At 43.0% G+C, this 15,471-nt stretch overlaps 1 protein-coding gene across 2 annotated transcripts in view; it reads right to left on the bottom strand.

The window, feature by feature from the left end:
• The window catches only part of MSH6 (mutS homolog 6), a 32,216-nt gene extending 22,756 nt beyond the window's left edge, over nucleotides 1-9,460 (bottom strand). For both annotated transcript variants that reach the window (XM_054985740.1, XM_054985747.1), the window contains exons 1-2: nucleotides 9,177-9,460; nucleotides 4,477-4,679 (exon numbers count right to left, since the gene is read on the bottom strand). In XM_054985740.1, the coding sequence (XP_054841715.1) occupies nucleotides 4,477-4,679; nucleotides 9,177-9,388 (415 nt within the window). In that variant the 5' untranslated portion in view covers nucleotides 9,389-9,460. The remainder of the gene's footprint in view (nucleotides 1-4,476; nucleotides 4,680-9,176) is intronic.
• Nucleotides 9,461-15,471: the final 6,011 nt, after the last annotated feature.

Below are 15,471 nucleotides of genomic sequence, written 5' to 3'. Positions count from 1 at the left end.
TTTTTTCGCCTCCTGTGCTTTAATCTTTTGTTTTTCAACCCTCCTAAGACATAACAGACCTCAATTAGTTTCGTTCCCTGCTCAGTTTTGGGATTACAAAACCTCTATAACTAACCCTTTTTTCTTTTTTTCTTTCTGTGAGAACTGAAACATATCAGAAATATACATTTACTTGATTGCTGCTGAAAATATTTTTTTAATGTCTTCACTCTTTTTAATTTAAAAAAGAAAGCTCAAAATAGATCTCTCAGGAAATTACTAACTGAACTATATTGCCACTCATTGGCCGAGAGCAAACTGAATAAACTGAACTAGTGAACTATCTGGATTATTTCAGCTACATAATCACCACCTACTGGTTTGAAGAATGAACTGACTTTCCTTTTTCACTAATCTACTCTAAGGATAGATCTGCATAGCGACAGACCTCCTGTGGTATATAGGTGAGGAAGGAGACAAACTATTTTGAAGAAAACGGCTGGAAGCATCAAAAAGGTTAAAGTTTAAACTAAGCTCAGAAGATGTCTGATATAATATCTCAAAAAAATTCCTCCTTTTCAAGACAACTTAAAACCTTGTTTACAGAATTAAAGCAAGAGTATAAAAACACCTTAACTCAGACACAGCAAACTGATAAAGAGACTCAAGAAGCAGTGCTGGAAAATAAAGAATTACCAACCCAACTACAGCAAATGGATCAAAATACTCAAGGATCCTCCACTGGAATAAGGGAAGATTTTCAGAACCTAAGAACTGAATTACTCTCTGGACTACAAAAAATTAACCTATAAACTAAAGGAAATAATCAAGACATTCTAGAAATTAAGACACAGCAGAAAGAATTCAGAGAGATACTAGAAAAAATTGAAGTCACTACAAGCATTGCAAGTTAGTCCACTGACAAGAGCAGACCGGACAATGGAAATTGTGGGAATGAAATTTAGAAGCAATAACCTGGGGTTTCGCAGAATTTGAGAAACTTTGGTCAATTTAGATTCAGAGTGTATTTTGAGGGCCAGTATGAGACTGTATGAAGGTGCAAGGCGACTTTGATCCAGGTGGCCCCCTTAACGAGATGATCCAATGATTCTACGGCTTTTCGGAAACGGAACAAATTACTAGAATTGATTCAAGGCATGCAAACTGAAAGAAGGCATAAAGGAAAGAAATACAAATGCAGATAGAGAGGAGATTCATTTGAAAGTTTATATATTCTGTCACTTATAATTATTGTCGATTTATATAACCATGTTACAGAATCTTTTCTCCTTTCTGTTCTCTTCAGTATCTTTCTTATTGTCAAGTTTTTTATGTATGGATAATTTTTTTATTTATATACACACAACAGATCAATTTATTAAATTTAGCATGTTTAATATTAAAATAGATTAATTGTTAAGCTAAATAGTTAAATTAACAAGCTAATATATTAAATATGCCAAATATAATGTTGAATATAAAATGTTTAAAGTTTCATTTTGTGCTGAATCTTAACAATGTTATTAGATATTTTACCCACTAGTATTATAGTATGAATATGCATCTATGGCAAAATCAACTTCTTTTTTGTATAACAGACCAATTTAAGTATTTTAGAAAAAATAGACTCTTTTCTTTCTTTGTTTTTGGAATAGAGAGCAGAAAATCAATGAAAACTAAGAATGGCTATTGCTGAAGTGAATCAATCGTAAAGTTAAAACTATAAAATGTTGAACACAAAATGCTGAGTATAACCAAGTAAGGAGATGGAAAGAAGAAATAGCTTGCAACCATATATTATGCTGTTTTATTTTTATCTATTTCCATGTAACGAATCTTTATTTTGTTCATATTGTATCATCTATTCCAGGGGTGGGCAAATGGCGGCCCACGGGCCACATGCGGCCCGCGAAGGAGTTTTTTGCGGCCCGCCAAGACCGTCAGAAAAATCCCCCTTAAACCGAGATTTTGCGCAATCTTTTCCAGAATGCAACCGTGCCGTTTCCGAAGCAAACTAGCTGCAACAGAAAAGGTCTTTTCCTGGGAGTGTGTTCTTAGGAAGGCAGAGGGGCGGCTACCTTTGCGCAACGCAGAGCAGCAGGCGAGGTTTGCCCGCGCTGGCCCCATTGCAGGAGTCCCCGCCGAGGGCCAATTCCGTTTCTCCCCGGGGGATTGCGCTGCGAGCACTGCCTCCCGAGCGCCCTGCGCTGCTCCTCCCCCAGAGCTCCGCTCGCCGCCTGGGTAGTGCATTTCGGCTGCTTTAGAAACAACGCTGCCCTTCGTGGAGTTGCAGACTAGCCTGCAACCCGGCAGTTGCCCTACAACCTGCTAGCCAAGCTGTGCTCAGCAGTCGCCTCCATCCTCAATAAGCCCGAGGAGGTGAGCGGGGATCAGTGGCGAAATGCCGCAGGCAGGCGGGTGACCTCCAGCGGGCGCCGCTCCAGAGGTGCACGCAAAAGGCAGCAAGCATCCAAACGAGCTCTGCCTCGCACGTGAGCGCCTGGAGGGCAGCCAGCCTCTAGCTGGAAACGACCTACTCTGCTGATGGGGATCACACAGACAGAACCACTACACTCAGGATGTGAAAATTTCTGTGTAACTTTCTATGTTCTCCAAAATGTTCTCATTTATTACTAAGGCTAGGATGGCAGAATTTAGAAAAAAAGGTCTTTTCCTGGGAGTGTGTTCTTAGGAAGGCAGAACGGTGGCCACCTTTGCACAATGCAGAGCAGCAGGCGAGGTTTGCCCATGCTGGCCCCATTGCAGGAGTCCCCACCGAGGGCCAATTCCATTTCTCCCCGGGGGATCACGCTGCGAGCACCGCCTCCTGAGCGCCCTGCGCTGCTCCTCCCCCAGCTGCTCACAGCCAGGGGTGGACGACCTTGGGCACCTCTCCGAATAGAGTTCTGCAGTGGGCAGAGCCTGAATACCCTCTCTGGATAGTCACGAGTCCTGTCCCAGGCGCCGGTTGTGCCACGTAGGCTGCCAACCTTCAAGTGGGACCTGAGACCTCCCTGCATGTCAGCTGGTCTCCAGAGTATAGAGAGCAGTTCAGGTCTGCTTTGGAGGGTGGTCTCTATGGCATTATCCCCACCGAGGTCCTTCCACTTCCCAAATCTTGCCCCAAGGCTCCACCCCAAATCTCCAGGAATTTCCCATCCTGGAGTCAGCAACTACAAGTAGTGCAGGTCTGATTCCTCTGCACGTGAATAAGGAGGGGTTGGGCAGCCCCCCCATGGGAGTTTTTGTTTGAAGCCCAGGGGAAGAAACCGTGGGGGGGGGGCAAACATTAGTCCCCCACTTGAATGCAATCATTTTAAAAGGTGCGGCCCTCCGCTAACCTCCGCTCCCACAAAGTGGCCCCTGAGACAAAACAATTGCCCACCCCTGATCTATTCTATACATTGTTTATCATTCTTTTGTAGTTTATTTTTAACTATGCTAATTTGTACATGGTTTATTATTCTTATTCTTACTGTATTACTATCCGCTCTTTATACTTATTTTTAAATAAAATAAAAAATAAGTTTTCTCTACTGTTCTAAAATGGCTGTCAAGCAGCAGCAAACAGCAGAGCTCCAACCGGACACTAGCATGTAAAAGAACAAAGCCCTGTCTTCATTCATTTCATTTCCATACTGTTATAGCAATTAACAATTTTAAAAAATTACCTTTCCATTGAAAATTCTGCATTTTCCTCCTTTCCTTGATGTAGTTTGTTTCCTTTCAGAATGTGAGAAAAGTTTTCTGTTGCAGACCGCACACACACCCCACCCCCAGTCATCATTGCACTTCTATTATTCCCTATGGGGGATGTTTGGGAGGGAGTCATTGTTTTTCAACTGTCACCAAAACTGCAGTAGAATGTCTTCTGCCAGTCCTTCAAAGACCCCCAAGTTTCAAACAAATTGGGCAAGGGGTTAAAATTCTACAGGCCCCTGAATAAGCCAAGGCTTTTCTACTTTTGGGGGGGGGGAGGATCTCTCAAGCCCCCAAGGAGCGCGAAAGAAGGGGGGAAGTAGAATGACAGCTCTCTGTAGCTTGGGATTGGCTGGGAATGCTCTTTACTCCTCCCCTGCAACTATCCAATCAGAAGGGAAAAATTCACCAGGAAATCAACATTCAAAGTGAAATGTGAGCTCATGCTGCATTGCTAGTAAACACTAGAACTCAAAAAATCCCATGGAGTTTTTCAGGAAGGAGGAGCTGTAATTACCAAGCAGACAGGACTAGTGTTTCTGACCCAGAGAGCCAAAATAAAGACTTGGAAACAGTTATTTTTGTGATTTTTATGGCTCGTGATTTTTAGGAACACTCTTTATGTTTTTAATTTATTGGAAATGGCCTTGAACAAATATATAATTAGAAATAAATAAGGGTCATTGTTGTTATTATGACACTTGCTTCAGAGCAAACATGCATAGGAGCAGACTGCAAGCCCAACTGGGTTTAGTGGACCTGCTATCCATATTCAGTTAGCAGAATCACACCTCTTACCTGTATATGGTTTTATGTATTTAACACCAACCCAACCTCTCGACGGATCATCATCAAAAAACTGTACATGGATGCGAGCAGATCTTCCTCTTCCTCTGACAAATGTCCCTTCAGTTGGATGGTTGTACACAAGGCATGGCCACCAAGGGTAACCTTCAAGTTTGGCCCATACCAAATCACCAGGTGAAAGTTCAGAGAGGACACTATAAGAGATTAAATGTATTAGCTTACATGGTAACAAACTTGTTCATTGACAATGTTTAAAACATAGTCAACATGGGTTAAGTATGAGTTTCTTCAAAAACTTGTATTTTACAAAGAACAGTGGGGTTCTCAAACTTTTGCCCAGTCTATCTTCTAAACTAACTCTATTCTCTGGGAAACACACGCACACACAATTTAATAATTTCAGTTTAACACCAACAATACAAATTTGTTGTAATAATAAAACAAAGTGCTTCTAAGTATGCACAGAGATCTCATCACTGAGCAATGACAGCTTTAGAGTTGAGAATATCACCAGAGAGGTGCCATATCTGGAAAACACAACAGACTGCAACTGGTGTTGTAATCTTTACAAACTGATTCAATAAACAAACTTCATCATCTAAAGATGCAAGCTATGGCCAAGTGCTAACTTCTCCTTTACCTTAAAATAACTTCCACATTTTCCCCTTCACATCTTCCAACTATAAATGAGAGTTTTTTCACATTTTACTCATCTGTCCTTCACAAGGCTCTGCAAAAACCTTCATGCATCCTTCCCTCCACCCCCAAACTGCTTTTGACCTTCGATACAAAATGTACACAGCTGACGTAGGACTGAGACTTTAAAGGGAGGGAATAAGGAGCAAGGCATACTCTGGCAATCCAGAACAAAACAAAACAACCATGACTGACTTACTATTACAGTTCTTAAAGACATAGTAAAAAATAAATTCCACCTTCAAAGACAAAATAGAATGGTCAGTCAATAGCAGAAGGTAAAGATTGTTCCTTCTTACCAGATCATAATTTATACAATCACGCCTATGAGCCATTGAGCTTTGAAACTGCTATGTGAAGAATTTCGATATTGTTCCTGGTAACTGCCATGAAGAAGGGGTAACGGAAACGGGATATTTCTTGCTAGCAAACCCGTTGCAGTTACTACATGAATTGTATATGCATAATTATTTATAAAACTTCGTATGCATGTTGATGAATTGCAGTCTGGATTATACTACATTTTGGATTGAATATTGTGTAAATTATGATCTGGTAAGAAGGAATTGTTCTTTTAAGCTAGCACTTGCACTTTGAAAATAGAAGTTTACAGGCACAATTGCACTTTGAAATGTATGAAACGTATGACGCTATAAGCTGGCTGCTGTGAACAATCTTTACCTTCTGCTATTGACTGACCATTCAATTTTGTTATATAAAGAAGTCTTTGAAGGTGGAATTTATTTTTCACTGTGTCTGTAAGAACTGTAATAGTAAGTCGGTCATGGTTGTTTTGTTTTGTTATGGATTGCTCCGTTCCGTAGCTCTCTCCTTTTTTTAGGCATACTATGGCAGCTTAACAACATAGGATCCCTATGTTATAAACTAACTTTAGGTTGTTATGTATTGCATATTTCAATTTCCCCCAAATTTTCTACCCTCCCCCAAAATTCCCCCCAGTGTAAATTTCTAGAAATGTTCTAAATGTGCAAAAAAAAACCCTGCATTTCTGGAAACTTTTACATCTTTAACTCAGTCTCAAAGCAATTTTTCCTCTGAAAAACCAGCACAGAAGACATTTTTCTGACTTCCTCTGGCAAGACCATGACTGAGAAGTCATTTACACTAAAATGGGAAAGAGGACCTTCTTAAACAATGAAATATTCCTACTCAATTCCAGTAACATCTCCAAAAGAGCTACTGTCCTACAGCAATGGCTTTCAAGGTATTCAGAAGGTTCATGCTTAGAGATTAGTGGCTGTTGCAAAGAGCCCATTAGAGATGTGAAGAAGGCCTGGGGAAAATTGAGAGATTAGCGGGGAGATTCTTACAGGTTTTTTTCTTTGAAATGAGTAAAATGCTAAAATGTTAAAACATATAGTATCAAACGTATAACATCAAAGATCAAAATGTATAGGATCCCATTTTCCAGTGCTTGTTATTCATTCAATAGCATGAAATGTCTAAAGATTTTTTCCTCATTTTTCCTTTGGAAAATGTCTCTTTTTGAGACAAAGTATTTGTCCTGCCAAATTCAATGAAATTATGTTCCTGATTCTGGAAAAATCAGGCAAGCTGTATAAAAGCCTGAGAACCTAATTCTGTCTAAGGCATACAAACTGTATGTGCACCTGGCTTAGTTTATGTATTTCTCAGAGTGAAATTATTCTATCTAGGTCAGCCAAGGTGTGTGGAAAGGCCTGAGTGAACCTACATATGTGTGGATGTGAAGAGTTTATTCTGTTAGTGAAGACCTGTGCAGAAATTACTTTGCGTAACTGAGACTGTGAAAATACTTTTAAGAAGATAATTATATTTGAAACTGCCAAGCTTAAGAACTATTCTGAAATCTATATGGTTGTCAAAACTCTGCAAACATCACACTTATGTACTTATAAATTCTACTTTTATGGGAAAAGACTATTTTTTACCTCACAACCATCTCCATGTGCTTATCATTCTGTCATACTGCCATCTATAACAAGTCTTCCTATATTACTAGTTACTAGACTAAAGCAAAAGACTTTGGTGGCAGAGATAACCTTTTGAGGGAGTCAGGGAGGCAACAATATAAAGGTCATGCAAACATAAAAGGTACCCTCAAAGTAAAATCTTGGGTTAAGCAGAGAACACCTGAATCTCTGCATGACTGGAAATAAAAAGAGTGTAGGTTGTGAACACATCGTCCTGAAGTATAAGTCTAAAGTAAAGTATAGAAAAGATGAATTAAAGGTTCAAAGGCAAAGGTTTTTAAACGTTATAAAAATAAAACAAGCAGATCATTACAGATGTGTTTAGCCTGGTGTGACAGTGGTGTCCAAAAGTAAGTAAAGTAGGCACCAGGTGTTCCTCAATGGTGTGGGTGTACCAAAGGTGAGGCACCACCACAGAAAAAGCCATGTCTCTAGTCACCACCCACCTCACCTGGGAAGATGGGGGGGAACAGAAAGAAGGGCTTGAAAGGCAGACAGTATGAGAAGAGACTTCAGGTACCTTGGTCCCAAGTCATTTGTGCAAGAACCAGGAGTTTTCAAAGAAAATTTTAAAAATTCTTATTCTACATTATTTTATTCTGTTTTATTTAACTGCTACTATATATTATTACAGTACTGCTTTACACTTGTTTCTCAAAGCAAACATAATATTTCAACTACATTATGGATGAAATAGGCTTTTGTAGACTAATCTGGGAACATAATCACTATCTATTATATGCATCCCTATGGGAAAAACGCATTCCAATTTCCAAACACCCAACTTATAAAAAATATTTGGAACACAACTTGTCATCAGTCACTTTCACTTCTGATCTCCAATTAAAAAAAGAAAAAGGATCCTTTAGAGACCCTAGACAGCTGCTGCCAGTCACAACAGACAAGCATGACTTGAAGGGGGCTAACAGTGCAATTCTAAACAGTTACACTTTTCTAAATTCACAGAAGTCAATGGGCATAACTAGGCTGAGGAGAGCACTGTAACAAACTAACTTGGTATAATACACCTCCATGTGTTCAGTGGTTTATACTGCGCTAAGTACCATATTTACCAGAAAGGAAGCCGTCTCTGACTGTAGGCCAATTCCTCTAATAAAAGCGGAATTTACACAAAATAGCTTTTTTAATTACTGTACAAAATTGTAACTTGTTTGCAAATTTTAAAAAGCCCCTTTTTTCTTAATGACAAATATTCTTCCATTTAAGTAAACTGGGCAAACATATACAGAAAATGTCACAGCCATGGATGGCATTCTACCTACAATCAAGTCCCACTGAATTCAATGGAATTCACTACTGAGGAGTCTGAGTATCATGGGGAAATTAGCAGGTTTACTTCATTCCTCCCTTTTTATTTTCACTTATTTATAGTCCAATTTCTTACTGAAATTCAAGGCAGATTACACAGTGTAATTCCATATGATCAAGAGCTGGGACATTCAATAAACAATAGGAATTTGAAAACAAGAAATCCACTACAGAGCTGAAACAATACACAAGCAAACTGACACGACATGGAGCACCTATCCAATAATAGCGTAATTACATCTACAGGCAATACGCAGTAGTGTGGCCTACAGTCCCCATCCCTTTATCAATACATACAATGCGACAGGGCTTGCATTTGAATATTTCATTTAAATATTTTTATTTTACTTCGTTTATACTACTCTTCTCCCCCATGGGCGCCCGCTGAGGCTTACAGCGTTCTTCCCTCCTCCGTGGGCGCGCAACCACATCACATTTCTCCACGCAGACTGGAGCGAGCAGCGGCTTACTACCGAGATATGAACTGCGACCGACGCTCCCAGGCCCGCTCCCGATTCCGCGCCAAAATCCAGTCCTCGCCTGCCCTGCTTCTGCCTCACCATTTTACCTCAGGGAACGGGCCTGTGCCCCTTGATCCGGCTAGCCTCTCCCCGCCCCCCCTTAAGGCCTACATGGAAGACCTGAAGATACGCGGCCACCCCCACCCCCGCACTTTGGCGGCGGGCGGGTTACCTCTCGGCAGCGGGGACCAACGATGCCGCTGCGGCTGCCACCGCCATTGCCCTCCGTTGGCCCCGAGAACCGCTTTGAGATTTCGCCCCGGCGGAGCCTGGGTTGGGCGAGTTCCCGCCGCCATCCCCATCATCGTTCTCGGCCGGCGGCGGGTTGTTTTGCGCGGCGGAAGCCTTGGGGAAGAAAGTGAGGAGGGAGCTCTGACGAGACATGGCGGCCGAGGGAGCAGCCAACGGCCCTACGCGCCGGCGAGGCCTTCCAGGAACGAAATCTGCCCCTCGCCCCCTCCCTGCCCCTCTCGTCACGCGCCAAATTTCTGTCTCCGCCCAGCGAAGGCCGAAGGGGGAGGGTCCGCTAGGCGCCTCCGCGGCCTCTCAGCCTGGATGGGCGGGGGCAGCGCTCCGTTGTGTCGTTCTTGGGGTGGAAAACGCTCTGAAGGGGCAGTCGTCCAGTGCAGGGTTAGGCGGCGGTGCTGGCAGCCCGAGGGTTCAGATTGGAAACCCTCTTAATCGGCAGCGAGCCCCGCCCGCACTGGACAGAGCAGAACTGATTTCCACACAGTCTGTGACCCACGGCCTGTACGAGAGATCTAGTTCTGTTTATTGTTGTTATTATTAATGTCGCCCGCTTAAATGGTTAGCTAATAATATGTTTTAAGTCAATGAGTGATGCAATGGACTTATGAATTTAGAAAAAATAGTTCCAAGCAAAAAATACTTCATTTTCAGGTGATGGGTGCATGCGGTCTGACAGACGATATTCTTTGGGAGAAAGCGTAGTGCCTCTTTTAGAATGATGCTTGCCCTCGGCAGTTTATATAAGTAATTGTCTCTATTTTTTGTATATGATCTGTACAAATAAATGCTTTCGTTTATTGCCATCCAGTCAGTGCCTAGACAGACGCTTGTTAAATCATTCACACGTTATTTGTACAAACGGGGGGCGGGGGGAGGAGCATACAGGGAGACAACTAGGACCTATGTAGGCATATCTCTGTCTTAGGGTTGCCAGCCTCCAGGTGGTGGCTGGAGATCTTCCAGAATTGCAATAGATCTCCAGGCCATAGAGGTCAGTTCCCCTGGAGAAAATGGCTGTTTTGGAGAGTAGTCTGTAGAGCATGATAACGCCCCTCCCAACATCACCCTCTCCAGGCTGCGCCCCCCAAATCTCCAGAAATTTCCCAGCTTGGAGCTGGCAACTCAGGATGAACCATAGAGCAATGCCAATACAAGCTGCTGCATTTGTGGGGAAAAGAGCAGATCCAGAGACAAGGCAGGAGTAGGGTTTGGGGGGGGGGGACATTGGGCAGCATCTAATGTCAGTGATGTTGCAAACATCACTACATTGCTTCCAGGTACAACCAAGGGGGTGACCAGGGTAGGTCTAGGAATTGCCAGAAACACTTCCCTGTTTTACCTGGAATTGACATACCAGCAGTGTTCTTATTGAAACCATTGAAACATGGTTGTGCTCTACAAAGTGCTGAACCCAAGGGCACCTCTTTTTTTAAGATGGTGTTCTATGATACATGTTCTAAGTTTCCTCAAGGTTTTGTCAACGGTACAACTTCTCCCATGGACATTTACAGCACAGTTGTGTGGGGTAGGGGAGCGGAACACTCAGGGAGTCAACTAGCCGCTATTTCCACATATTCTGAGGTACACTGACGTAAGCTGGAGTTCCGTTGATGCATCACCCTGACACCACCATCAGTCTGTGCCTCAGCTTATCTCTCCCAGCTAGCAAGCCACTGGAGTAAATCCCTGCTCTGCTGTGGGATGGGGCAGGAAGGGGTGTTTGGAGGGAGTTAGCTTCCTAGACCATTCCAGGCCAGGAACACGCCTTCCCCAACAGCAACGGACACATATGCCGACAAAAAAAGACGGCACAACCCATAGACTCACATTCAGTGGAAAAGGTCAAGTGCCCCCCACAGGTGCAGTGTGCCCAAATGCTCCAGTGGAGCATATCATGCAGACAATAGTGCAATTACCTCCCTCCCCAGTACCTAATCACAGCCCTCTCTCCCCCCAGCACAACATTGACCCCAGCCAGGGCTATCTGTAATTCTTTAGGTAGAGCATGCAGCACGGGACTCTATCTCAGCACTCTGCCATGCAGATTTAGAGTATGCAGTGTTGCACTTCAGTGGCAGGAGAAGCACAGGGAGGGCACAGATCACTACCAGGGGAGTATTGTGCCCTAACACTTAATGCAGAGAGCAAATGGGCCGTCGTCACACGGGCTTTTATTTAGCGCTAAAATGGCGCTATTTCCCGGCAAACACCCACCTTATTCCAACACTGTAGCGATTTTCTCTCTTCTGCTTTGTGCTTGATATTCGCGCTATTTTGTGCCTCAGTGTGAATGCCTCACATCGATGTATTTCACCTCGCAACGTCCTATGCCCTCCCTTCAATCCCAGAATCTATTTCTTCCTGCGACTCCCCTTTTAAAAATTTTATTATGTCCTTATAATGCCATAACGACATAACACAATGCAAACTTTCTGCGGAAGTAAAAATGACTCAGTCGCCATGGCAGAGTCTTCAGCGATGGGGATCACGTCAGACGGAGTTTTCTGCGGGCAAAGGGCTATTTATATAATTTCAAAGTTGGAAAAACAAAAGGGTCATAATGTTTTGCTCTAATGGAATGTTTATATGCTGTTATTCCGTTATAGCGGAATTAAACGCCAGAATAATAAATAAAGGGGGGGGAGGAGCTGCTTCTGCGCGGTTAGAGAGAACAGAACAGAGTGCTTCGGTGTGGACAGCTGGTGGCGCGAAGAGCTGTTAGGTGACCCAAAGAAACGTTACTGTGCCGATAACAGGTAGGACGCTATATGCTGTAAATTTAACGGAAGAGATGCCCGTGTGACGACGGCCATGGTGTGGCTAACATCTTGTAACAGGTACTCCAGAGGCCCAACTGAAAGGAGCGACCACGCACACACTGATAGGTCAGCAAGGGCAGGAGTCCAGTCCTCATGCCTTCCCCATTCCCCTTGCATGAGGCTGGGCTCCCACAACTCAGGCCAGCAGTGTGGGCATACTAGGGCAGCCTGAACCAGCCCCTCCCAGCACAATGTACCATGTCATGCAACGGGGCATAATCCCAGGAAAGCTGCCTAGGAGCGGACAGGGATGCTCGCAGCCCTGCAGTGGGCCGTCAGCATACTTCCTTGCCAGGGAACATCCCCCCCCCCAGGTGAGGGACAGGGCCCAACTGTGCCTTGCAGCTGCCTCACTCATTCTGTTCTCATTTTGTATATCAAGCCAGTTGTAACTTGCTTTAGCAAGAAAATGTCATTAATGAAGTACTACCATGTATTAATAAATTCCAGAAAACGATTATCAGTGGAGTGTACAAAACATCCTTCAAAATGACCCATATACAAGTTGGCTACCTCTGGTATCTTTAATTCGCCAATAAAATTTATTATTAAATGCCAAGTACTTCTTTTTCAAAGCTATCGCTAATAATGCCATAAGGAAAGATGTGAGGGGGTATCTATTGCGTCTTTTGTTTAAAGTACTTTTTTAGAATAGATAATACTCCTATCTGATGAATATTAGTAGAAACAGAGGCTATGTCAAGAGTGACCAAAAGGACATCAGTGTCAACATATATTTCATCCAATTTATTAATGAAATCAGTGGTGTCCTTGATATCATGGTACCATAGAGACAAATGGCCTGAGGAAATAGGTTTAAAGATTGACTCATTGCCAGAAATAATGGGTCTACTTGGAGGGAGAGAGATGTTCTTAGGAATTTTAGGTAAGATGGGATTTGGGTTATCTAAAAAAATTCTCTCACATGGTTAGATATTGTCAGATATGAAATGTAGAGCCTAGGGGGTTTTATAACTTTTCGCTAACTAGTGTTAAAGCATGTAAGTGTTTTTCAGGTCAAACACTGTGGAAGAAATTTGGATAGCATTTTTCCAATATACAGTAGGTGGCAAAGGTGCCCATTTGATTCAGCTTCCTTCTGAAGGAGCCGAGCGGAAGATTTCACAATTAATAAAGTCCAGCTGGAGCTTGAAAAATATTTCTGTGTACCCTCTTGCAATCTTATCCAAAATGCAATGTTGTCCAAAATTTCTGCTATGTGTGAGCTCTCTCTGCTATTAAACTATTCCTTTACATAGAATCATAGAGTTGGAAGGGGCCATACAGACCATCTAGTCCAACCCCCTGCCCAGTGCAGGATCAGCCTAAAGCATCTCTGACAAGTATTCATCCAGCCTCTTCTTGAAAACTGCCAGTGCCCAAGTCCTGAAGGAACCTGAAATCCTATTATCTCCCTTCCTGATCACCTGGTGGACCCTGTTCACTGTGCCAAAATGTCAGAAATAAATTATATTAAGACTAGGGATGGCAAGAGTTAGTCAGGCAGGTTCTTTTATCAAGCTACAGGGGCCAAGAAAGATACAAGACTCCAGAGCTCTTTGGAAACAAGCTGCAGCTTTTATTGATTTCAAGATATGCCAGATAGCAACTGTTGCAAACCCTTTGCTTTCTCTAGCTAGTATGGTCCTTCCCCTACTTTGAGGTAAAATCTTCCTCCCAAAGCGTAGGAAGCTGCCTCCTGGGCTGGGAAGCGGTCAGTGGTGTTTGTGCCTGTAACTTAACTTTCTTTATTGTCCCGCCCTTAAGGAACATATAGGTTGCGATGTTACCCAGCCAAATTTAAGTAGAGGGAAAAACAGGGGTTTACATTTCCCTTAGAAATAAAACAGGCACAGGAGGCTTATGGAAGTTTAAAAGATAACAAAGTTTATTCACAGCTAGGATGGATAGGTAGAAGTGCAGGCAGGTAATTAGAAGCTTCAGTAAGTAGATAGGGTTGGGGTTTTTTTGCACAGATTGCTTCTCTCACATAAGGCAGAAAACACAGTATGGCTGAGTTTCTTTTTAAAAAATGTTTTATTGATTTTTCAAATAAACAGCAAATAGAAAAGAGAGAGAAAGATATAAAGAAGCAAGAAGAGAAAAAGAAGAGAATTAGGAAAAAGAAAAAGGAGAAGAAAGATAAATATATCCATAATAGTCTGCTTACAACAATACTCAGTATGTCATTAAACATTCATAGTAAATAACATTTGCTGTTAATAGTAAGGCATTTAAATCCTTTTACATTCCTAGCCAGTTCAAATCTTTATGCTTATTTTTAATCCAATTGCAAAATGGTATCCAGGGTCTAATCTATCTGGAGTTAGATACCATCTATAAAACATTTTATATAAATTCTCTTTAAAATTAACAGATTAAGTTATTTTCATATTAACCTTCCATACTTTAGTTGTAGATTTTCCAGGCTGTATGGCCATGGTCTTGGAATTGTAGTTCCTGAATCCTGATGTTTCGCCAGCAGCTGTGACTGGCATCCTCAGAGGTGTAGCACCCAGGGGCGGCACAAGGGTTTTCGGCGCTCGTGGCCGGCCAGCCGGGCACCCCCCCACGTGCGCGCAAGCCCACGTGCTCCGGCCTGCGTGATGACATCACACGTGACATCATCACGGGAGCGCGCGCACCGCCACCAGCACGATCACTGCGGCGGGTGGCTCTGACGGTGCGCAGGCGGCCTCTGAGCTCTCCCGCTCTGTTGCCTGTGCCGCCGCAGATGCCTGCCCACGGTGGCTGCGCCTCGCCGGGGGCGTGTGCTGGTGGCGGCGCGGGGCGGGAGGGATAGGAGGCTGCAGCTCTGTGGCACACACTCCCGCCCCCCGCACCTCCTCCGGTGCTCCCTCTGGCACCCTGCACCCGAAGTCACTGCCTACCTGGCCTCAATGGGCACGCCGGCCCTGGTAGCACCAAAAGACAGAGATCTCGGTGCTGGTGAAACATCAAGAACTACAATGCCAAGACCACGGCCATACAGCCCAGAAAATCTACAACAACTAACCTTCTCCGGCTGTGAAAGCCCTCAACAATATGTCTTCCATACTTTATTCCATTGTTCTGAATCAATCTCACATCCCAGATTTTGTGACCATTTAACCTTACAACCTTTTACCACTTCATTTTCCTTCATCATTCACATTAAAAATACATACATCTTTTTGATCAGTTTCTCATCAGAAGCACATAACAATTTTTCAAATTCAGTTTGTTCCGTATAAAAGCCCCCCAACTTTTTATCTTTATGATATCTAGAGTCAATCTGTACTCTTGACCACCAATCTAAATTGATATCTTGCTTTAATAATTCTTTTGTTTTTAAAGCCCCTTTATCATCCAATAATTCTTTATATCTAACAATTTTATCTGTTGAGAATACATTCAGTT

Source organism: Eublepharis macularius, chromosome 1, assembly GCF_028583425.1.
Source record: "Eublepharis macularius isolate TG4126 chromosome 1, MPM_Emac_v1.0, whole genome shotgun sequence".
Taxonomy (NCBI): Eukaryota; Metazoa; Chordata; class Lepidosauria; order Squamata; family Eublepharidae; genus Eublepharis; species Eublepharis macularius.
The sequence above is the reverse complement of the archived record's forward strand: the minus strand, read 5'-3'. Positions and strand labels throughout refer to the sequence as shown.